General features: G+C 34.6%; 1 protein-coding gene across 2 annotated transcripts in view; it reads left to right on the top strand.

Moving 5' to 3' along the window:
- BRD10 (bromodomain containing 10) overlaps positions 1 to 15,710 on the top strand; it is a 91,404-nt gene extending 75,694 nt beyond the window's left edge. The window contains exons 6-8 of one of the 2 annotated variants that reach the window (XM_069476465.1): positions 6,495 to 6,610; positions 10,004 to 10,191; positions 11,410 to 15,710. In XM_069476465.1, coding sequence (XP_069332566.1) covers positions 6,495 to 6,610; positions 10,004 to 10,191; positions 11,410 to 15,044 — 3,939 coding nt within the window. In that variant the 3' untranslated portion in view covers positions 15,045 to 15,710. The remainder of the gene's footprint in view (positions 1 to 6,494; positions 6,611 to 10,003; positions 10,192 to 11,409) is intronic. The other variant, XM_069476466.1, reaches the window with a different exon arrangement.
- The last annotated feature ends 226 nt before the right edge of the window (positions 15,711 to 15,936 follow it).

Raw genomic sequence — 15,936 nt, 5'->3', positions numbered from 1 at the left:
CATTGTGATAGAGTATGAAAAAGCAAAAATAAGTAGGACCTGCTTTCAAGGTATTTCCAACCTTAATTTCACTTAGGTGGAACTTTTTATGCCCCTGTGATGCCAAATAAACAGTGTTACTTAGTCATTTAGATTGTCCTGTGAATTGCTTGAGAATCCACCTTTCTGATAGCATGTATAGATGTGATAAAATTTTATCAACTTGTTTGCTACCACCATTTCACTGAAAACAATCAAATTCAGATGCTCAGCCAGTGGTTAATTTCCCATCCAGAATTCATTCTTCTTTGTAAATGAAAATGGTAGCATATCATCTGTTAAATGTACATCATTAGATTTTTCTTCCCCAGTGATAGTGAACTACCTTACTAGGAATGTGATCTGTTGCCCAGTTTTTCCTTCTCTACAAAGTTAGAAGACACAGCAACTTAAAGTGTTATCATCATTATTGTAGTGTTTGCTTCCATGTTTTCTATTTAAATGCTAACTTAGAAATATGATGTAAATGTTGTATATAATATTCAATGTATTCAGTGTGGGATGCCTTTAAAATAAAGCACAAATGCTTTCCTTTCCTATTAAATTAGTCAAGTGAAAATTAGTGAAAGTATCTTAAGAGAAAATAATAGCATAGGATATTTAATAGTTCGTGTTAGAACCCCTGGCGTTATTAAAATACTTTTTAACTTTTTTCAAGACATTTTACTATACTGTCAAACTAGCACTTTTTTAAGGGACTGTATGCCAACAAGATGAATGCAATGTTTTACTCCCAGAACTGTGAATATGCAGAAATATGTGACTATGGTAGTAGTTTGTCTAGGCAAGCAATAAGAAAGAAAAGTGAATACTTATTGAATATAGTATTACCTTTTCATTTAGTAGTATTTAGACTAAGGAGAATGCCGAATAATTAGTTTATTAAAATACTTAATTGCAATTAATTTTATTTGTGCTATGTTTTTATACATATGGGTTTAGATTATATGAAAACTACCTTTGGATATTGCTAGTGATTTTAAATGAGACATCTTTAGCACCTGCCTGGCTCAGTCAGTAGAACATGAGACTCTTCAATAAGACATCTTTGTGTAGGGATCCACTTGGCTTTTCTAAAAGGTATTTGCATTTTATTTGAAAAGCATAATATATGAATATTGAATTCCTTTTCAAACATAGAATTTATGTCTGTGACAAGAATCAAGCCTGTAACAAAAAATGTTTTGTGATCCATGTTTCTGTGATCTAACAACCTATTTGTAAATAAAAGCATACAGAAAAGCAATATCATACTTTGATTACATACATCATGTTTTTGTACTATTCTTTTTAATAAAAATGGTTTTGTCATCTCCACAGTGCCTTCTCAATTTAAAAAAGCATTAGTATATTTTTATACGATTTTAATTTTTCTTCATATGACTGCTGATACTTGTTTTGTTTAGATAAAACATTACAGGAAAATCTATGTAAGTAACCAAATGGCTTGTGTAAACAAGTGACTTTTACCCAAGTTTTAACATACAGAGCATCTAAATTTATTAAAATGTGCAAAATATATCCATGGTGATGAGACATTTACTAAATCTACAATTTATTTATTTTCCTCTTTTTTTTCCTTTTAGGTGTCCAATGTCCCCAGCATCAGTAGATTGCCAACTCCCTCTCCTTGCAACACCCCAGCCAGCATTATGCTGGTGCTGTCATACCCACCCCAGATTACTGCAGCAGAATGGAGTTGTTCTTTAGTTGTAAGGTAAGTTTCCCTCCCCTACTCATTTCACACACAGAGACACAGCCTTTTTTTTTTTCAATATTGTGTAGTTTTGTAAGTTTTTCTAAAGTTTCATTTTGTTTATAATTCCTTAAGTTATTAATGTATTGCACTCAAAAACTTATAAAACTGCATAATATAATAAAGGACTTATCTTGTGACCATAGACCAGCTCCTTTTTGTAGTAATCCCTATGGAGTTATAAAACCTCCGCTGTTTGGTAGTTGGGGCATCTCATGGAAAGGGAGCTGGCAATCTGCAGCTGCAGTGGACATTGGATGAGAAAGCAATGAAAGGTAAGCTTCAAATTTAGACTATACTATATGCCTTTGGTTCCATGGTGCATGCTTGAATTTTATACTTTATGTTAAACTTTATAGTAGATTCATAAAAGAAAAATGTTACTCTCCTCTTTTTTAAAGTGACCTTCCATAAATATTTGAATTAAGTTCACATAAATACGTTAGGATTCTCTTAGAAAATATTTTTTATCCGTGAAAATAGTGAGAATTCTAACATTGGAAGCAGTTAATTTATCCCCGTATTCACATACCTGTTTATAAAGTGAGGTCTAAAATTATATACATAAAGCTTATTAAATATATTTTTATTAGAGAAAGTTATAGAACTGCTCCACAGATGATCTTTTATGAAAGCAGCTACCTGCTGTCATCTTTGATTCTGTATTAATCATTGTGGATGAAGATTATAAGAGCCTTTCTGATTTTTATTACATCTGGATTCTCTGTGTTTGAAGATAGAGGAATTCACTGTTTTACTTTTGTTTTGATTTACTTTTAAACTTTAGGTCACTATAATTTTAATTATCGTAACTTTTAAAATTAACAAAGTAAATTTTAGATTTTAATTCTTGCATTACAGAGATACCTAAATGTAAATATAGGTACTTACACAATATAATCTTTCTTTAGGAATTATCTATTTGAGGACCAAGAGAGACAACACTGTGTAGTGAAAGGAGAGTAGATTTTACCATTCGGGAGATACAGAATTCTAACGTCTACTTCTATTTAAAAGTACAGTTGTCTCTCAGTATCTGTAGGGGATTGGTTCCAGGACCCTTACACCCTCACCCCATGAATACCAAAATCCACAGATGTTCAAGTGCCTTATATAAAATGGTGTAGTATTTGCATAGAACCTGCACACATCCTCCTGTATACCTTAAATCATCTCTAGGTTACTTATAATACCTAATACAATGTAAATGTGATATAAATAATTATTATACTGTATTGTCTAGTGAATAATGTTAAGGAAAAAAAACTCTATGTATTCAGTATAGATGCAACCATCCATTTTTTTCCCCCAAATATTTTCAATCCATGATTGGTTGAATACAGAACCCACGGATGCCGAGGACCACCTGTATGTCCCTGTGTAACTTTAGACAATTTTTTTTAATAATTTCATCCTAGAAGAAACTTGATAATTGTTCTTGGTATTTCCCTTCTCTGTGTATATAAATAAAGTTGACCAGGCAGAAAAGTTATTAGCTTTTAGTTATGATCTAATTTAAACTTTAATAAACAATTTGTTTTGATTTTAAATAGATTTCATATTAGACCCAAGATAAGGCAGATTGTTACCATCTCTAATTTCTTTTTAAAAATTTATAACTTGTCTTCTCTTTGCATTAGTTCCATTGTGTACTGTTAAACTCTGAGACCACCACTAAGGAGAAAGGAACAATGTCATTATTTTAATTCCATTTAGGTTGTAAGCATGTTTTGATCAAAGAAGATGATATATGAAACAAGCACTATCAGTTTCCCTTTTACTTTCTGTGGCTAAAGCACCTTACAAATACCAATCTTAGAGCAGCGATTCTCAAGTTTTTTAAACCTATGCCCCCTTTAAACCACATAAAAACTAGACTCACATACCCCATGGCAGGGCATAGGGGTGCCCTTTGTTGAGGTCATTATATTCTTTATGTATATCTTCTAGGCAAAAACATTTTATCACTCATTACTTTCCTATAATTTGTGTATGAAAATAAACTTTTTAGTCTTTTCTAAATACAGAATAATTAAATATGCATTTTTGAATTATAAATGAAATACCATACCACCACTACCCCAAGTTGAAATTACATCATATAAGGAAAGGGAAAAAGCCCACAAAACATACATAAAGTTAAAAGGCCATAGACATTTTAAAACAGATTTGTTGGTAAAATAGAGTTATGTGAAAGTTAGAAATTTATTCTCCGATTAATATTTAAGTTTGTTTCCTTGTATATAGTCTGCTAGTTCAGTAATATATTTCTCCATGTTGGACTAATGAAAAATTAGTAATCAAAATAAAATAAAAAGATAAAAACTCTATAATCCTTTTTAAACTCTCATCTACAAAAATTAACATTTTAATTTAGCAGAGACACAAATACAACTAACAAGTGTCTCAAAATAACAGCATCTCGCTACACAGTCTCCCCATCCTGTGCCTCATCTACCTAGACCTAGACTAAAGTCTTCTGTCCTATACTACTACTAGTAATCCTTCTGCATCCCCTACCCCATCACTACATGTTAATCCAGACAACAACCATACTGCCCAGGTTAACTTTGCAGCTGTCAAAGTCTCCTTGTAACCACCAGTGAGGAATTCAGCATGCTGGGAGCTCCCTAGTCTTTGAACACTTTTCCAATTAATTCTACCACAAAGCATTTTCTCCCTACCTTCATTCTTAATACCTTCTTTCTTCTCTCTTTAGCTTAGGAAAAATTTACTTCCACTGTTACCATTTCATTTATGAGCCAAATAGTAGTTGGGAAGTAGAAAAAGAATGTTATTTCCATGCCTTATTAAAGGGAAAAATCTACCTATTTTCTCTTTTTTATTGAAACAACCCCGCCTCATTCCGCAAAGAATTTAAGGTAGCTGTCATCTGCCTTTTCATCTTCCTCCATTTAAGTTCACTTTCCCTAGATGAAAGTCATTTCTTGTTCAGTTTTATTGTTATCCATTTAATAAAGTTTTGTTTTCATGGGTTAGAATAAGAACTTTATACTATCTTATAACATTTCTTTGAGAAAAATAAACTTTTAAGGTCTAACTCATTGTTAACTTGGGTCCTGTGTGTACTTTTAGAACACATTTAATACGAAAGAGGCTTATGTATGAAATAAAAATTACTTTTCTTGGGATTTTTTTTCTTAATACTATGATTTGTCATGCCACTAAAAAGACAAAAATTAGTGGTTGAGGTTCCATATTCATTATGTGTGCATACACATATAATACCACATCTTTCTACTTTCCCCTTCTAAAATATAAAAACCTCAGAGGTAGAAATATAACTGTCTATTTTTATGTGCATACACATTCTGTTTAAGGCACAAATTTTTTTTTTTGGTAAAACTGTACTATTAATCATTTAGATTTATATGTGACTAAAATTTCCATGACTTAAATGTTGAAGGTGTGTATATATATATAATATATATTTGGAAAATTTATGCACATGTTTATAATTTTGTTCTAGACAGTGGTAAATTTTCTGCCTTAATGTTGTACATATATGCAAATTGTCTGACTTAACAGTTGCTATAGGATAAAGTCTAATTTTATGCCTGTTAAATGTGATCCATAACATATGTAGTTGTGTGTCTCTGTTAGAAATAAAACACGTGTATTGTATGGTATATGAATTATATCTCAAAGCTATTACCAAAAAATACAACATGGTTATGTAACAGTAGATGATAATGATAGGTGTACACTAACATTGTCAAAGAGTAGGGATTGGCTTAAGTGCTATAAATTTATTCCTATATTATTCAAATAATTTTATGTATACTGGTAAGGTATATGTTTGGTAGAGGTGTTTATAGCCTGTGTCAGATTGAATTTACATGATGCAGTTCTTAAGAGGTAGTGATGTAGTTGTAAGGTCTTGGACTTCACAATCAAGCAGATACGGGTTTAGGTCACAGGACCTTAACCAACTCTTTAGTCTCTCTGAGCTGTAGTTTCATCCTTTGTAAAGTGAACATAACAATGCAAACACCCCAGAAGGGTTTTCATAAATGCTAGAGCTCTTTCTAGATACAGATACATAGGGGGATGGGTGGGTGGGTAAGTGTGTAGGTGTGTGTGTTAAATACCTAGGGTAATACTTAACAAATTGAGGGAACATCAGTAATTATTAACTCTTAGTGTAGCATTATAGTGTTGAAAACAGTGACTGCTTTGGTTGCTTTTCTGTGCTAGAAACATTTTAAAATAAAAATAAAATATCCTAAGGAGGTTTGTTAAGAAGATTGCTTTTAGGCATAACAAACCTAGCTTTTCTCCCCCTTTCCTCCCTTTTTGGGAAAATTACAAAAACTTTACTGAAATGACCCATATTATTTACTTATTTAATGAATTTATATAAATGATTATATCATGATCCATATTTAGCAAATGGTTTATTAAAACATAATTGATGTAATTAAAAAATTTTTTTGAATTTTTGTCTCCCAGTTGGATGAAAGGGGTTTCAGATTTCTCTGGTAGAATTTAAAACTGTTAAATATATTGAATAAGATTTATTACAGGATATTTTCCCCCTTTCTGCAAGCTTCTGAAGAAGAAATATGTTTTTGATGGGTTATTGGCATCTTGATTTTGTTTTTTAATCAGAAAATAAGGCTTGACATTGACATTTAGATTAAATCTAAGGGATTTACTTTAAAAATTGTGTTTTTAGGGCAAATGGTATCATCGGAGGCAAGCTGTAAAAGAATTGCATAGTACATTGATACGTCTTTTAAATGAATTGCTGCCATGGGAACCAAAGTTAATGAAGGCTTTCCAAAGAAACAGGTAATTCAAGCTTTATAATCTATTTTACTTATTTTATGGTCCTTAATTTATGATTTGAGGAAGATGTCCTGGAACCATTTAGTGGTTTTCCGTTCATTTGTAATTCAAGTATTTTTGAGTGCCAACAAGTATGCAAGGCACTTCCTAAGCCCTGAGAAAATAATGTTTAAACAAAACCCCCTACTCTGTGACATACATTCTAGTGGAAGAAACAGACAAACTCAAGTATCAGATGGCAAAAAAAGCTATGAAGAAAAATAATGCAGGGTGAGAGGGATAAGAAAAAGCTGGTTTGGACAGGATGAAGGTTATTCTCACCAAGGTGTCAGGGTAAGTTTCCCTGACGAGTTGATGTTTGAACAGAGACCTGAAGGAGATGAAGGAGAGAGCCATGTGGATATCTGAGGGAAAAGCAGAGGGAATGAAAGATACAAAAGCCCTAAGGTTGGAAGTATGTTTGGCATTTAGAGGTTTCAAATGCAAAGAGGCAAGTGTAACCAGAGCAGAATGAGGGTGAAGAACATGGTAAGAGACAAGAGTAAGAAAAGTAATGGGGAAGGTAGCCAGATCCTGTAGGTCTTTAATGACAAGTTTTTACACTGAGTGAGATGAGAAGCCCTTGGACGGTTTTAAGCAGAGAAGGGACATGATCTGACTTATGTTTTAAAGCAGTCACTGTAGCTACTATGTTGAGATTAGTGTAATGGGACAAAGACAAAAGGAGGGAAACTACACAATAGCAGTGATACAGGAGAAAAATGGTAGTGGCTTGAACCAGGATAGTAGCAGTGCAGATGCCAAGGAGTGCTTGAATTCTGGATATATCTTGAAGTAGGATTGGCAGAATTTAAGGATTGAATATGGGATATGAGAGGAAGTAAAGAGTAAAAAAGGTGATACCCAGTATTTTTGGTCTAAACAACTGGAATCATGGAATTGCCATTAACTGAGAACAGGGGAAACTGAAGGAGTAGCTGATTTGGGAAGCAGTGGAGAATTGGAGAGTTTAGATTTCAACATTAAGTTTGATATGTATTTTAGACATCTAACTGGTGTCATTAGTAGGCAGTTCAATATATGAGGCTGAGTTCAAGGGAATCAACCAGACTGGAAGTGCAAATTTGGGAGTTGTCAGCATATTGATTGATTTTAAAACCATGAGACTGGTAGAAATCACCTAGTATGTGAACATAGAGAATAAAAGAGAACTGAACACTGGATCTTCCAACACATGGAGGTGGTCAAAATGTGTTGGACTTAGTAGAAGGGACTTTGAAAGAGTGTTTAGTAAGCTAGGAGGCTGAGAAAGGAAAAATGATGGCTTAGAAACCAGGTAAAGAAAACATTTCAAAAAGGAGGGCTGCTCATGATAGGTTGAGGAAGATGATGACGAAGAATTCATTATTTAATTTGGCAACATGAAGATCATTAATGACTTTGGCAAGCTGTGTTGGTAGAAACATGAGTTAAAGTCTTAGGAGTCTGTTCAAGAGAATTAAGAAAGAGGAATTAAAGAGTCATCTTTCATGGAGTTTTGCTGTAAAGAGGAATAGAGCAATGGGGCAGTACCTGGAAGGATAAACTGGGGTTAAGAGAGAGTGTTTTGGTATTTGTTGTTGTTAGTTTTTATTAATGGGAGAAATAACATGTTTTGTATACTGATGGAAATAATCTAAAAGACAAAAAAAATGGATTTAGGCAAAGGAAGAGACATTTGGTAGAGTGTTGTCCTTCATTAGGCAAGAGAGGATGCATTTAAGTAGAGGTATTATCTTAGGTAGAGAGAAGGAGAATATGAGTACAAATTAAGGTAAGTTGCAGACGAGGTGTAAGCATGTGAAAGTTCTCTTCTGATTGCTTTCGTTTTTCATTAAATAAGAAGCAAAGTCATTAGCTGAGGCTAAGAAGACTGAGAGTGAGAAGGGAGGAGAACTTGATACTACCCCCATATAGATATTTGTTCATTCCAATCTTACAAATTGAACGGGAAATTCATTTTATAATTATCATTTGGTAACCCATTCTAGTATCTGACAGCCCTCACTGCTCCATAAAACTCTTAAACAATAATTTAAAACATAAATAAATGAAAAGTATTTATTAACTAATATTTGTAGAATATTTATGTGCCATACATACTATGAAGTAAGTACTATTATTATTCTCATTGTACAAGTAAGTAAACTGATACTTAGCAAGGTAAGGAATTTTCCCAAAGTCTTACGACTAGTAAGTGACATAGGTAGAACATAAAATCCAATACACACAAATAACAATTTGTAACAAAACTAATTTGGAGAGCATATATTCAGATGTATTTTTTTAAAAAAAAAGAAACTAAGGGTAAAGTTTGAGGGTAAAGTAGAGAACTTAGTTGAAAGCAAGAAATTATAAAGGATCTGTAAAATACCGTGTTTCTATCTCTCCGTAGTTTCTCAGAAATACAGCTATTATGTTTTTATATAAAAGATATCTGTGAAGGTCAGTTTACTTTTTGGCTTTGTTAATAAAAAAAATATGTCTAGTAAGACCAAAGGTTTAGATATGATTACTTCTAGGATTAAATAATGGGTTTGTTTGTTTGTTCCTTTCTGTATAATAGTCACAATAATAGATACTGTTGTTTAGAATTTCTTGATTAACTTTTTTAAAATGACCTTTTATTTATTTTTTTTTTTTTTTTTTTTTTTTGAGACAGAGTCTCACCCTGTTGCCCAGGCTAGAGTGAGTGCCGTGGCGTCAGCCTAGCTCACAGCAACCTCAAACTCCTGAGCTCAAGCGATCCTCCTGTCTCAGCCTCCCGAGTAGCTGGGACTACAGGCATGCGCCACCATGCCCGGCTAATTTTTTCTATATATATTTTTAGCTGTCCATATAATTTCTTTCTATTTTTAGTAGAGATGGGGTCTCGCTCTTGCTCAGGCTGGTCTCGAACTCCTGAGCTCAAACGATCCGCCCACCTCGGCCTCCCAGAGTGCTAGGATTACAGGCGTGAGCCACCGCGCCTGGCCAAAATGACCTTTTAAATATTATTATAATCAGTGAATTTGATATTATCTTAAATCTTTCTGTCAGTGCAGCTAGAAAAAAAATTACCTTTCTCTCATTTAATCGGTCTAAGAGCAGCCTTTAGAAAGACAAACAGGTGGTATGTCTAAACACTTTATTCTAAAATTTGCAGTATGATTTTTTTAAATTTGTGACTACACCCTAGGTTTTGTCTTCTTGAGCAATGAATCATTGGCAAGACTAAACTAAGCATTTTAGATACATGTAAGATTAAAACACAATTTATAGTGACTTAATTGAAAATATTTCAATATGTAGTTTCAAATGTTAAAAGTTAGTTTAGATTTCAAGAATTTAATACGTATGTATTATTCGTTATTTCAGGAGCCGTCTAAAGAGAGACTATGATGACTTTAGAAGACAACCTGATCATGATAAATTTACTAGAGAACTATGGACTACTGAGGAAGGTGAAGGAGATCTGGAAAAAGACTCTCCTAAAGGAGAAATCATTAAGTCTATAGACTCAACAGAACCTCCAGATATCCTGGAGAAAGATCACTTTGATTCAGGTAGGCATTAAACTTTTTTAAAATCAACCCTAAATACACAAAGAGAAGTTTTTGTTTGCTATGAAGGCAAAAGATAATCTGGTCAATGAAATATATTAATTGGGAAAATCTGGTATGTTTTAAAGAAGTTCTGTCTATATACTTATAAGTTTCTTGGGAGTCATTATTATATTTCTAGGAGTTTCTGGACCCAATGCCTGACTCCAAACTGTAGGCATGTCATTGCTCATTACAGGCTGTGCATCTTTGATCTGTAATCCCTTTGAATTGGTTCATTCTCTTCTTTTTATTATTACTATTTCTGAAGTTTGTTTTAAATAGAATTTGAGAAGTCCCTAATATTCTGAAGATTATTTTTATGAAGAATGACCAAGCTTGATGGCCTAATGAGACCAGAATAAACACATCATTCTAATAAGGATAGGAGTCTGGATTAGATGACCTGTAATTCATTTCAACTCAACAGATTATAGTCTATAAATCTAGTTTAATGACTTTCATTATATAAGAGATTAGTATGAAAGTTTGTGGTTTAGAAATGTTGTTTTCCATATCTTCGCTGAATTGTAAGAATACTTCTTATTAACCCAGTTTGACCAGGTATGAACATAATTTTTTTTTACTGTAAAGATAAACATCAGAAAGAACTGGAAATTTTTTTTTAGAGTCTCTAAAAATAGAATAGACTGGAGAACTATCTCTCTTTGGTGTCAGGGTTTCCCTATCTAGAGGAAGAGAACTAGACTAGATTCCTTCCCCAATTAACTTCTGAGCCCTAATTTTTGGCTTGAATATCTCTTTAAAAGATAATAATTAAGCTAGCCATGGTGGTGCATGTCCCAGCTGAGGCAGGAGGATCACTTGAGCCCAGGAGTTCAAGTCCAGCCTGGGCAACATAGTGAAGCCTGATCCCTTAAAAAACAAAGAAAAGAAAAGAAAAAAAGTTTTGCACTTACATTGGCAGCAGAATTAGTAGGATTTGACCAAAAATAATTTTCTCAATAATAGGTTATTCTTGGTCATGGTTATGATATCAAGATTGCCATGTCAAAGGTCATCTTACCTTTATCTCCGTCAGTGGTACTGAGGCTTTGAATCATCCTGCAGATTTCTTAATAAATTGCCAGCTCAAAGATTGACTTTCTTTTTTATGATTGGTGTTATTGCTATTCAGTTGCTGTTTTATATAGTCAAAATGCTTGTTTTTATGATTTTCAGATGATATGAAATTGTCAGAAATAGATTTTCCTATGGCCAGAAGCAAGCTGATGAAAAAAGAATTGTCTTCTAAAGATGTACCGAAAACACTGCTTAAAACATTTAAACGACAGTCCAAACAAACTAATTATCTGGATGATAGCACAAAAGAGCTTTCCCCAAGGAAGAAACCAAAGTTAAGCACAAATGAGACAACAGCTGAGAATTTAGAAAGTGATATGCAAATTGACTGTTTGAATGAATCAAAGCATACAGAGCCATCATTTCCAGAGTCATTTGCCTCATTGGATTCAGTACCAGTGTCTACTCTCCAAAAAGGGACCAAACCTATTCAGGCCTTGCTTGCAAAGAATATTGGGAACAAAGTGACCTTAACAAATCAACTGCCCCCTTCCACAGGTAGAAGTGCTCCTGCTGTGGAAAAGCCAGTTATATCTTCTCCAGAAGCAAACTCCATAAAGCCAGCATTGACCTGCCACACCAGTACAAAAGGTCCTTTACAGATGGTATACAAAATGCCCTGTGGCCAGTGGTTGCCAATAGATCTTCACAATAGCTCTGTAAAGATTCAGATGCAACCTGTGGTGGATCCTAAAACAGGAGAAAAAATCATGCAACAGGTTCTCATTCTGCCTAAGAATTTTGTGATTCAGCATAAAGAAGGAAAAGCAGTTGCAAAAGAAACACCGCCACTTCAGCAAAAAGGTACAGAACAACATTGTTCATCTTTCCCACAGACAACAAGTGTAAACTCTTCTTTAGCATCAGTTCTTGTCAACCCTACAGGAACTGTTTCTACTCAACTACCTAGTACAGCTTTCAACAAGACGATTACACCTTTATCAAATGTGAGTAGTGCTAGACCACAGCCTTTGTCATCTGTAACCTCTGTTAGTAATTTATTAACACCATCAGTTAAGACTAGCCAGAGTGAAGCAGGAAAAATCAAGAATGCAGTTTCAGCAGCCACATTCCCCCTGCCCAATGCTTCATCTACCGTTTCCTTAACAAGTCAGCCTCTGTTATCAGCAACAACACTAAATGGATCTACAAATCCTGGTAGTTCCCTCAACTGTTTTACACAACAACCTGCTGATTCTTCTGAAACAAAGCAAGAACTAAAAACTGTGTGTATAAGAGATTCACAGTCAATTCTTGTTAGGACACGAGGTGGGAACACTGGAGTTGTAAAAGTACAGACCAATCCAGATCAAAATTCACCCAACACTTTATCTTCAAGTTCAGTTTTCACTTTTGCTCCTCAGCTTCAGGCATTTCTGATGCCAAAATCAACAACTTCATCATCCTCTGCATTTTCACCAGTAGCTGGAACGACTACTACATCAAATCTCCCACCTTTTGGCCAAACACCGACTTCTGTTTCCATTCCAGCTAGTTTTAATCCATCCATAGGGAAAAATCTCAAACTTACGTTAGGTCACCCCGCTAGCAGTGGCAATTTGGGCCACGTGATAGATAAAACTTCACACATGCCTCCTTCTCCCTTGAAGTCCTCTGTTTCTTCTAGCACTCTACTACCGTCAACAACAAGTAGTTCAGTAAGTGTAATTAGCATATCAACGGGAAATTTTGGACAAAACAATGCAAATGTTATTCATACTCCAACTAAACAGCAACAAGTAGATTATATCACAAAAAGTTACCCTGTTACAAGATCGGAAGCAACAGTAGCAACAAATGGAGATGTGACCACTGGGACTCCAGTTCAGAAACTTATGCTGGTATCAGCTCCATCTGTGCTTTCTTCTGGCAATGGAACTGCAGTTAATGTGACACCTGCACCAACATCTACTGGTGTTTCTGCCCAGAAACTAGTTTTTATTAATGCTCCAGTTCCCAGTGGCACTTCAGCCTCACCTATTGTTGCAGAATCATTAAAACAAACTCTTCCTCCCTCGTTGAATAAAACGTACGTTAAGACTCCAGAGCAACCCCAAATAGTACTGATTCCATCTACAGTGGGAGCACCAATAAAAATAAATTCATCACCAACTGTGTCTCAGATAAAAGATGTGAAAATTGGGCTAAACATAGGTCAAGCAATTGTAAATACTTCAGGCAGTGTACCAGCTATACCACCAATTAACATATTGCAAAATGTAATCCCAAAAGAAGACAAGAGTAGCAAGGGCTATATTTTGCCATTGTCAACAAGTGGTAATTCAATTCCAGTAAGCTCAAATTTCGTGAGTCAAAATATTACTCCTGTTAATGAATCAGTGGTTTCTGCCACAAGAGCAGTAAACATGTTTTCGGTAACAGGAGCAAACGTATCTTTGGGTTCCCTTTCAGTGACCTCAACCTCTGCTTCAGTTGGGACACGACCTCCTGTTTTAGTCAGTGGAAATGATACCTCTTCAAGAATTATGCCTATTTTGTCAAATAGACTTTGCACGTCAAATCTCGGAAACACTGTGGCTATATCAACTGTGAAAACAGGACATCTTGCATCATCTGTTCTGATTTCAACTACACAACCAACAGTGTCTCCTAAATGTTTAACATCAGCTCTGCAGATCCCTGTTACTGTTGCCTTACCTACACCTGTGACTACATCCCCTAAAGTAGTCAACACAGTTCAACATTCAGCAACAGTACCAGGAGCCACATGTTCTCTTTCTAAAAGACAATCTCGGACTTCTCTCCAGTTTCAGTCACCAGGGATTTCAACTACAGTGCCAACAAATGTAAACGCAAATAAACCTCAAACTGAATTGTCATCCCTTTCACCAAGTCCAGGTAAAATAATTAATATTTCCAATTTAGCTTCTCTGCCAAACCAGCAAATGCCCCCTGCTTTAGTAAAATCAACCCCTAGTTACAGTTCTGCTCCAGGCGGCTCTGCCATTCACACTGCTACAACACCATCAAATGTAACTAGTCTAGTAGGGAGTCAGTTCAGTGAACCTTGTATTCAACAAAAAATAGTCATCAACACCAGTACACCTTTGGCACCTGGTACTCAGATCATGATCAATGGAACCCGGTTTATTGTTCCACCACAAGGTCTTGGAGCTGGCAGCCATGTTCTCCTTATATCTACTAACCCGAAATATGGACCTCCCTTAGTTCTTAACAACAGCCAAGGCATTCAGCCTACAGCAGTAGATAACCCTGCCCAGAAGATCACACTAGCATCAAATAATTCTTTAAGTGGGCAACCTATAAAACATTCTATGAAAAGCTCTACGAAAATTGTAAACTCTTTTGGGAATGCAAGTTCTCTACCCACAGTACATACAGCACCACAAATTGTAAACACAACTGCAAAAGTTTCTGTTCCACCTCCTGCACCAACAGTATCATTGACTTCAGTAATTAAGTCTCCTCCAGCTACTCTTTTGGCTAAAACTTCTTTGGTTTCTGCCATTTGCTCCAGTAATACTCCACTGCCAAGTAACACTTCAGTATTTCATTTGGACACATCTGTCAAAAAATTATTGGTTAGCCCAGAAGGAGCCATTTTGAATACCATAAATACTCCAGCATCTAAGGTGTCTTCACTCTCTTCATCTCTCTCGCAAATTGTCGTATCTGCCAGTCGGAATCCTGCCTCTGTCTTCCCTGCTTTTCAGTCATCTGGTTTAGAGAAGCCTGACACAGCTGCATCTTGAATTTAGACTAAAAGAGCCAGTTTTTGAATAATGGGGCATTGTTTGGACTCCCATAAAAATTTTAACTGTTTATTATACTGTTGAAAATATACATAGTTGTGTGTGTATGTGTGTGTGTGTGTGTGTATGTGTTTTAATGTATCTTCTCATTAGCTTGCAACAAGGCTTTGTTTTCTTGGGGAGGGAAAAATATGTTCCATTTAACTCCTAATTGGTATTAGGATGTTTTCAAAGGTTCTTTGTTTAAAGTACATGGTCAGGATTTACCTGTCTGTATAACATAAATTGAAAAAAGTCAAGTTTGACTAGTGTAGAGTAAGCTAGCCTTTTGCACACTTAAATTGACATGTTTCTTCTTGAATTTGGACTATTGCAGCATATCTATGATATGGTATTCTGTGTCATTAGTGAAATTTTATTTTTATTTGTGTAAAAATATATATATATATATTTATGCATTGTGAAAATGCAGTCCATGGTGTAAAATTGTACATATTCCTAAAATCCCTAACAACCTGTACTAAATATATGTACAAAGAACTATGCTGTCTTATTTATGTTTTGTTTACATAATGTATAGTTTTTTAAGTATTTTAGTAATTTTGGACCAGTGAACTGTTAGCAACAATGCAGAAGAATCTGCATGTAATAAACTGAGTTGCTTTATTTCTTTGTTTGAATACTATTTTTAAAGTGTTTTCCTGTTCCATTGAAAGAATACATGATATAAATGAAGACAGTCTTTTATAAAAGAATGAATTAAGGCTAGGAAATTTGAATTAATAATAGCTAGCATTTGTACAAGGCTTTACAGTTTACACATTTTTCTTTAACTTATATCATTTGATTTTCATAGTATTCTTGAGAAGTTAGGTACTATGCCCAAGGTTAC

Source organism: Eulemur rufifrons, chromosome 7, assembly GCF_041146395.1.
Source record: "Eulemur rufifrons isolate Redbay chromosome 7, OSU_ERuf_1, whole genome shotgun sequence".
Classification (NCBI taxonomy): domain Eukaryota; kingdom Metazoa; phylum Chordata; class Mammalia; order Primates; family Lemuridae; genus Eulemur; species Eulemur rufifrons.
Note: the sequence above shows the minus strand (reverse complement) of the source record. Positions and strands in the feature narration are given on the sequence as shown.